This window comes from Rhinolophus sinicus, linkage group LG07 (genome assembly GCF_036562045.2).
Source record: "Rhinolophus sinicus isolate RSC01 linkage group LG07, ASM3656204v1, whole genome shotgun sequence".
NCBI lineage: Eukaryota > Metazoa > Chordata > Mammalia > Chiroptera > Rhinolophidae > Rhinolophus > Rhinolophus sinicus.
Genome location: NC_133757.1, coordinates 19,012,455 through 19,022,030, shown reverse-complemented (window position 1 = coordinate 19,022,030; position 9,576 = coordinate 19,012,455). Strand labels below are relative to the sequence as shown.

The window sequence follows — 9,576 nt, the reverse complement described above, 5'->3', positions numbered from 1 at the left end:
CTTTCCAAACTGAGGTTTCTGCATTAGTAAATGAACATTCCTACCTTAAAGTATTTGAATACTAAAATCATCTATTCTTTATAACATAACAAATGCCCCACACATCACCACCTTTTTCTCCTCTTCTTTTACAGCTCATGGCCCCCTACTTATAGCAAACCCTTCATATCCTCCTGTTCCAGAGCCCCAACACCTTGTAATATGTTACATATAATCAAGATGCTAAAAAGAATAAATAATGTTAATACCACATTTGCAAATGCCTATAGAAATTGAGAATGATACACGAGGCAAACCAAATAACTTTCTGATTTGTTTATCTGCTATATTAAAAAAAAAAAATCAATATTTACCTGCCCTTCTAGATTTTCTGGGAGCATTTTCAGACTATTTCTATAGGAAAAAAAATCTCATCTCATATTAATTATTTCCCTTGTTCTTGCAAGAATTTCATCCAAAAAAATGTGCACGTGTGCGAGAGAAACCCATTTTACCAACGTATGTTCATTCTCCCTCCCTGAAAGCCCATTTATCTGATGCCATAAATCCCCAGGTACATCAGTTCAATCCCAACCAGGATAAAACTTCGGCAGAGCGAGAGGGAAGAGTTGAGTCTTTTCTGGGTATTTTTCCAGACAGTAACTTGGCCAAGTATATCACTGAGGACGACGGTGTCTACTTTGTTTTGAGTCATCTGAAATGCCGCACACGGAAGGATTCAGAAAGTGGTTCTCATTGCATTGAGCAGCTTTCACTTATTTAATCCAACCCACAAGACAGATATGATTTGGAACCGAACCAGTGGTGTTTCTAAATTGTCCAAGCCCTGGCCTGTCTATTTTTGAATCTTGACCCACCCTTTGAATCAGTCATGACCATCAATTAAACAGGTACCTACTAACCATAGAGATGAGTGTGAAACATTGTTCCTCTTTAAAGGAGAAATACAGCACAGAAGAAAAAGCAAACGTTTTGGTGTCATACAGACTTGCTACCCTGTGATCACGGGAGAGTCATTGTACTTTACGGAGCCCCGCTTTCACCAAATGTACAAGAAGAAAACCCTTCTCACTTTGGGGACTTGACTGGATTCAATGAGATAATGGGTAAATGGCACATTAAATAATGACACATAATGTTCAAAAATGGTAGTTCCTTTATTATTTTTGTCACTATTTTCCATTCACAACTTCCTCATTCTATATTTTTGTTTCATTCACATTTTTATGTAACTATGAATGAACTCTTGGCTTGGGACTTAAAATTGTGAGAGCTGGTGGCCCTTTGGACTTAGTGTTCATACATACTCACACCAATGCTTGGACCTGGACTTGACCCTGTGAATTCTGTTGGCTTACAACTCTGTTTGTCAGGGTTCCCTCTGTGCGTTAGCCCTGGCCAATGAGAACATCCTGCCCCCAGTTATTCAGTGAACACTTGGCTAAGCCAGTACCATGCTTTGTTCTCCTTTAGAAGTAACTCTTCTGTTTACACCTTCCCTTCCCACCCCAGCTTGGGTGCTGACTGTCAGTACAAAAGGACAACATCTTCAGAGAGAACTGGCTTGATATACTCAACACACAGTCTAAACAAGGGTCTAGACTCACTAATAAGATGTGTTTCTGGCCCATCACTAATGACTGTTACCTCGTATGTTTATGTCTGTGTGTGTGGATTTATTTCCATGTGCACATATCCAAATAATTTGTAAATGTATATGTAGGCATATTTACATTATATTTAAACTTTTATTAATCATGTGCATGTGTAGGTATGTGTGCATACACACACACACACACACAGAGATACATATACAATGGTTAGCAAAGTTACACAATTTAAAATTTTGAAACTTCATGAATTAAATACGCAGGTGCCATAATAGCAAAACACTTTCACCTCAATATGAATTTAAATTGATAAAAATGACATTAAAATTGTATTTCTTATCTAGAGAAGCTATTTTTAATTTGTGGAAGGAATTTAAGTACATACTATCAATAATTTTGAATTTTTCTATAAACTTTACATATTATATTAAATATATTATTATTTGTAATAATTTTTTCATTAATACAATAAGCAAATATATTATTTTAGATTTACTTCACAATATATTTTCTATAATTTTAATTTCAAATGACATTTTTTTCCCTGACCATACAAGTAATATATGTTCATTTTAGAAAATATACAAAACGACAAGAAAAAGAATTTTCACAACCTGCAATTTTATGTGAGAAATAACTAGTGTTACTATAGTTCAATCTTTCAGTCTGTCAAGTATTTTTAAGATAAGTGTTTTACTTTTGTATTTCTCAACCATTTAACATGCACAAAACTGTGTTATCATTTTTATTAGGTTATGCTATGGTTTGAATATTCCAAATTCATGTTGAAAACCAAATGCCCAAGTTGAAGGTAACGGTAGGTGGGGCCTTTGGGAGGTAATTAGGTGATGAGGGTGATGAGGGTGGAGTCCTCAAGAATGGGATTAGTGCCCTTATAAAAACTTTATTAAAAAGCAAAACCAGAGAGATCTCCCGGCCTTTCTACGATGTGAGTATCAAGAAACAAGGCACCATCTAAGAACCAGAAACCGGATCCACTGAATCTGCCAGCACCTTGATCTTGGACTTCAAAGCCCCCAGAAGTGTGAGAAATAACCCAGCCTCTGGTCTTGTATTATGACTGTGGGCTAGGACAGGTTTGTATCTTTATCATGTCACTGACATACTGCACATGATGCTAACACAAGAAACATTTTTTGTGTGTTGTGTCCTGGTCCCACTTTTGTTTTCTAAGCCTTGTGGTTTTTACTGCGCTATTTTGCATAGTGAGGTGATTTTTTGGAATGCGTATGTCAAATAGTAGAACTGACTGTATACATGATTCCCTGGGGAAATTCATGTGCATGAACATTGTGAAAGCTATTTTTCCTTAAACTCAGAAGCATTTCTCATTGCAGTGGAGGTCCAACATTGTTTGTTTTCTGGGTGAGGTTGTTCTAAGATTGACTTTGAATAAGTTGTGATAATGTGTCTCCAAAGGGCTGTTTTCTTTTCAGCTTTCAGATCTCAGAGAAGCTAGTGACCAACTCTCCCCTTCCCCTCGCCATCCCTGGTCACTGTTCCCTGCTATGTTTTGTTTTATTGTTATCCTTTAATATCTTAATTTTACCTGATATGTATGATTGCACTGTATATGTTACATTAAATTTCATTATTTGTTCATTGTTTCTAACAGAACACATGCTCGTGAAGGCAGAGATCTTATCTGCCTGGTTCACAGTTGTATTATCACCACCTAAAGAAGACTACAACACATTTGGATTAATAAATATTTGTATTCTGCAAACCACAGATCCCTTTGCATGTGCTCAAAATGAAAACCATAACAGCTTTGTCCTTGTGTGTGCTCATCTGGAATTATTTGGGGATTCCCCCACTATGACAGCCTCTGCCTAACACGCATTTTCAAAATACTATTAACTCCTAAGAAATAGGTAAACAAGCTACACAATGATTCAGAAACCAGACTTACACCTTTGTTTTTCCTGTTACTTTCTAGTCAGTTTTTTTTCCCCTAAACTGCAATTATTTCACTTAAATGAATATCTAAGACTAGCTTCCCGAATCCAGCAGCTTGAGAGGTACCAGAGAGGAAGGGCAAAGATGTGTTGATTCTTGACAAACACCAACTGGACATGAAATTCCAAGCGCTGGCTGGGCAAGGGCTGCCCGACCCAACATGATACCTCAGAGACCACTGCTAAATAAACATGGACTTACTCACAACACCGGAACCTGGAAACCCAGAGTTGAGTTTCAGCAAACATTTATCTAGTGCCCCCTAATGGCCATGTCCAGTGCTAGAGGCTAAATAAGTGCAATGAAAAATAAAAATAAAGACTCTCCCCTAAATGAGCTTAGAATCTGGTGAGGAAGGCATAAAGTGACACACATAAACATGCCATATTTTAAGTATGTGTTGTTTAAAGGGAAATATGTGAAAGAATGAAACAGTGAAAGGAGCACTTACTATTTAATGAGTGCCTTTGGGTTGGGGGAGATTTGTTGGCTTCACTGTGGGTTGAACTTGAAAGAGGTGCTGTACCAGTCACCTGCCTGGGCTCTGGTGAGTCCACTCTCTACGCCTTCCTGCTTTGCTTGGTATTTCAGGAAACTACATTTCCCAGGGTCCACTGCCCCTAGCTTGTGGCTAGGTTTGGCCAATGGGAAGCATGGGCTGGAGATGGGAGGGCCAGGGCAAGGGAAAGACAACCTCCCTTTTTGTCTCCTCACCTTGGGCAGCATCACTGACTATGGCCGGGTGTCCTCTCTGGCTCCAACAACAGCCAGGCGCATCCTCTGTGACGTCAGCTTCCATCTGGTGGTCATGGGTCCCAGGCTCTGGGAATCCTTGTAGCCTTCCAGCTCAAGGAAGGTAGGGGTTTCCTGTTGGTACTAACCTTGGGGTCACCTCACCTTCCCCTATTTGGCATCTTGGCTCTTCAGTTACTTAAGCAAGAAATCCCCTGTATTAAATCCCCTCTGTTTGAAATCTCTAGCGATGGTTTCTGTGTGACTGCCTGTACCCTCAATGACACAGAAGACAAACTGCTCCTGATGGAGAAAAGCAGCATAGGCTCTGGCCTGGAAAAGAATGAAGCGGTGGAAGGCAGATGGAGCCTGTGGGAAAGGAAAGGTTAAAGGCCACGTAAAAACAACAGGAATTCTCATTCATGCTGAGTCTTGCTGGTCTTTGGGAAGGCTAAGGAGGGTTCTGTGTCTGCACAAATGCTTCAACCAAATATAAGGGCAAAATGCCGCTCATGAAGAGATGTCTCTTATGTAGGAAAGCCACGAGGCTGAAAATATTTGGATCCAGTCCACTTCTTTGTTTTCTACCAAGTTTAAATCAGCTGTTTGGGACTCTGATTCACCCACTCAGAATACCAAAGCTAGGAGGTGTCTTTTTCCTTCAAATTACAGGCATGAGGACACTAAAGATTTTGTACGTGAAAGTGCTTTGCTCAAGGTCATACAGCTGGTATAGCCACAAGGTGAACTCCACTCTGTTAATTCCAGGTTCAAAGTCAATTCTATACCATCATCCACACCTTTACCACTCCCCAAGTTTCAGTTCATCTCATACAGGTTGGGTCCTTCACTAACTACAAGATTATGAACAAATTTGAATGTGTTTGTTCCATCTGAATCATTTCTAATTTGGAACCAATAATAAAGAGCATGTTACTTATTTTAAAGTAACCAGTTTGGAGTGATTTTTAAATAGAATGAAGAACAGACATTATGCAGTCAACTGAAATGTAGGTAGAATTCAGGTAGTGGAATGTATTCTACTTTGCTAGCACACAAAACCAAAAACAAACACAAAAACCCTTCCGGTCTGTGGAGTTTACTATATTCTCATACAATTAGCCATTATGAAATCCTATAGAGACATCACTTCTATATCAGCACTGAACGCCAAGGTTTGGGATAAAATAAACACTTGAAACCAAGACTTTAGAGACATTATCTGTTTAATAAATATGATTGTAAAAGCAATAAACAATAGCAATTATACATTACACTACATAGTATTTAACCAAAAATACATCAAAAAGTCATTTTAAAATTAGAAGTAGTTCCAATACTATAAGAAAACTTTTTTTTTTTTAAATTGGCTTCCTATAAAAATAAGTTGGCAAATGAGGGATTTCAGTTGGAATCCTGGAAAACACAGAACAGCTGCCAAGTACCCCATTGCTCTCAAAGTTGCTATTTGGAACTTCTGGGAAAAAAAGCAAAGCAAACCTCTGCATTTTGGATGGGGAATCCAATTAGGAATAAGGCAAAGGAGGAAATGTTGCTTGGGTAATTCAGTGTAGAGCGTGCACAATTTGCCTTCTGGGATTTTGGAAAACATTGCAATATTAGAGTTTTAGCTTGCTCTGAATCTTACCTTCTACAACCATCCCTCCCCACCCACTCCTCTGGCCTCAAGCCCACCAAACTCTGCATTGTGTTTGCACCGGCTGTTAGCGAGTAGGTAGGCACTTGGGTCCCTCCCATTTGTAGGTTCTCATCACTCACTGCCTTCTCTTTGGGACGGAGCTAGAATGGTCTAATAGAGCAGTTCCCAAACTACAGTGTACATCACAATCACCTGAGGGGCTTGTAAAAACAGATTGCTGGGCCCCACCTCTGGAGTTTCGGATTTCAGTAGGTGTGGGGTAGGGACCCAACACTGGCATTTCCAACAAATCTGAGGTGATGCTGATACTGCTGGTCTGGGTACCACACTTCAAGAACCATGGAGCTAGATCATAAAAACAATGAGGTCCCCTCTGAGCAGTCCCTTGCCTCACTAATCTCCTACAAGTGGGAGGGAGCTTGGAGGAGAGGCACACGAGGACCCTGGAGACGCTGAATCTAGAGCTGGCCATCTTTGGTCACTTTCCAAAATGCCAGGGATCTCATGTCCACCACTATTTTTAGTTAGGACTCACAAGCCCATTGCTCCCTAAGTCTTCTCATGTAGCCATTCATTTTTTCCTTCAATAAGTAATTTTCTTCATACCTACTCTAGGCAAGGCACTGTGCTAGCTTAAGAGTGTCATTCCCCTTTTCATCGTTTTCCAATTAAAACTAATTGAGCTGCAACTCTGAGGATTCCCTGTGCTGTTTGGAGCGAGCCTCTTTTGGTTTCCAAACACTATGTCTTCCAGATTAAATTTAGGAGGCTCCAACTGAAGAGAATCAATGAGGATGTTTCCTATGGGATAGGAAGCCTGGCAGGTCAGGGTTCAATTGAGTTCTACAAATAGTTATGGCTGCCTCAGGCATACTCCATTTCCCAGATTCATGTTGGGCATCTTCAGCCATAAAAAACTTCTGCTTGAGTAACTTCTGACCTCAGCTTTGCTACTCTTCCCCTGCCTGGGCTACATAAGGGCAGGGATCGTCAGGATCTTTAGGACACCAGGACCCTGTTCTATCACCAAGGCCCTGTTACACCCTGTTGTTGGCTTGGGAACATGACCAAGAAGGAGGCTGTGCTCTCTGAGTGGTTTTTCAAAAACTGTTTTCTTCTATATTTTAGAGTAGGCTTTGCCCACTTCATAGTACTCTAAGGGCTTCTGCGGGACATACATTTATTTCCTTCTTTCTCTGGGCCTTCTTTCATGATTGCCCTGGGAAAACTGGAATTTCTTCATGCTTTGAGCCAATCTGTTTCAATTAGTCAGCTAACTCCTCCCTTTATGCTTATTAATTTTGCTTTTGCTGATACTATGGCACTCAGAGATCAGAGAGCACACATGTAAAATGTCTGGGATCGTCCCACATGATCAAAATCTCATCCTAATGTAAGACAAGACTCCGTATATTCTCAGACTTTTTGATACTCTTGAACATTAAATCCATTAACCTGCTTCTTCTTCTGGTTAAAACATTTTTATTTTACAAATATTTTTACTCTACTGTGAGAGGAAATACTGGGTACAGCAACCATCATGGGAGGAAATTGCCTTGCCATATAGAAACATGGTCAAAACATTTCTCACAAGAATCTTCTAGAATCTGACTGCACGAGATTATTGTTAAGCTGTGAGGATACCCCTGTTCATCTGAATGCTTTCTTTTCCACAGAACATGGCTAGGTTTGACTTGCTTTGCATATATTATCAGCTCATTCACACACATGATATATTTCCAGGTGGAAATGGACAAGGATATTTGGAAGAGGCAGGTTCTATAGGAGGGGACAAAGGGTACATGAAGCTGAACCCTGCTGGGCAGGATGCAGCTGGGTCAGTGTGTATGGAAGCTGCCATGCTTGGGATGTACAAAACTGGTAGAGATCAGAAATGTGTGGGTGGTGGAGGTAGGGTTCGCAGAAACTAGGCCAATACTTAAGGAAAGTCAGGGTTAGTGTCCAGAATCTAGCAACATGTTTGGGAAGAAAAAGTAGGAGCAGTTGAAAGGATAACTTGGGGATCGGAAGGAAGAGCTACAAAGTCCTCAACAGATCATGACCACACATGGATAGCAAACAAACGGGAAGGCAAGAGAGTGGGTAACTGGGCTTGTTTTTTACATAAGTTGGGCAGGATAAGCTACCAGGGGAAGCAGTCATGATGGGAAGAGGTGAAGAGGAAACACAGGTCCACTGCTGACATGCTTGCTCCCCACCCTCCGCCCCCACCTGTCTTCTTTCCCTATGCTGCCTGCATATACAGAACTTCCACTGGCTTCTTTGTCCCTGCGGCCACACAGAATGCAGGAAGCAGCCTTGTGGCCACCACTGGCCAACAGAGCTACCAGATAACTTGGAAGGGGAAAATGACACTGAGGACGATGGAACAGAGAAACAGCTCAGGGTTTCAAACTCCTGTGCATGTCTTTGTGTCTTGTGAAAGGGGCTGGGGTAGCTAATCCACCCATCAGCCCAGAGTGCTAAAACAGCTGTGAAATCTAGAGCCAAGAATATTTCCAAAAATACATGCAGATTTCCTTGGCCTACATATGTCATGAATTTTCTACAAACACGACCGATCAGAAAAAAGAGAAGGAGAAAGGGGGAGGGGAGTGTTTTTTCCATTAAAATAGAGCACCTGTACACTGCCCCTCCAAGCGTGTTCTCAACGTATAGTCCACATGCACAGGCTTAAAGCTAAAAACCCTTGTTGTCTGTGTCTGAAGAATTAAAAAGTCCCGATGCAGTGAGTGTTTGTTTGTTTGTTTGTTTGGATTTTGATTGTTTTTATTTTATTTTGTTTTTGTTTTTGTTTTTACTGGCGTCCTCCATTCAAACATTTACATAGGTAGGGATTTCTTTTGTGCTTTGATTCTCAGCAACTATGGAAATACTTCCTGGCAAAATAGGAAACAGAACAACAAAGGAAAAAAAGAAAACATAAAGTTAGTGGTCATGAAGGATGATGCACTTGACAAGAGCGAAATTCTTTCCTGATCAGCAGGTCGCCTGGAGCCTTTGGGGATTTTCCTTAAATTGCAAATTGTGCCCCAGCAGATCCCCGCTTTGGCGTTGAAGGTGGAGTGGCTTGTCTTGCTCTTTGCAATCGGAGAGATGAGTCACCAGGTTGAGTAGAAGGGGAGGGAGGGGAGGGTAAAGCTACTCTCCTAAGAGAAAACGTGTAACACTTACTCATTTAATGACATTGGAAATGAAAAGGTGTCAGAGACTTTGCCCTGTGCTGCAAGATGTTTCCTGGTGAAGGAGGGATTACTACTTTAATACAGTAAACAGCCGCTGTACTTCATACCCCGTGTAAATGGGACTGAAAACCAAATGACCCACAAAAATGCACTTAAAAGCTTTAGCAGTGAATAGACAGGGTGAATGCTTCTGTGGACTTGAAGACGGAAAACCCTTTTTTCTTTTTAACCCAAAGCAATTACACATTTATCAGCCTGTCTCTCCCAATAAAAGAAAGCACACTGAAAACTGGAGACCAGATGTGGCTGCGGTGGATTATTATTACTTCTGATACGAGCCGGTCATTGCATTTAAATTTCCCCTTAATGCAGACACAGAACTTTCTCA

At 40.7% G+C, this 9,576-nt stretch overlaps 1 protein-coding gene across 7 annotated transcripts in view; it reads right to left on the bottom strand.

Moving 5' to 3' along the window:
- Positions 1-5,565: 5,565 nt before the first annotated feature.
- The window catches only part of SORCS1 (sortilin related VPS10 domain containing receptor 1), a 462,347-nt gene continuing 458,336 nt past the window's right edge, over positions 5,566-9,576 (bottom strand). For 3 of the 7 annotated variants that reach the window (XM_019725090.2, XM_019725087.2, XM_019725088.2), the window contains one exon: positions 8,770-8,882. In XM_019725090.2, coding sequence (XP_019580649.2) covers positions 8,861-8,882 — 22 coding nt within the window. In that variant the 3' untranslated portion in view covers positions 8,770-8,860. Of the gene's footprint in view, positions 5,800-8,769; positions 9,153-9,576 lie in introns of those variants that run through there. The other 4 variants (XM_019725086.2, XM_019725089.2, XM_074339088.1 and 1 more) reach the window with 3 other exon arrangements.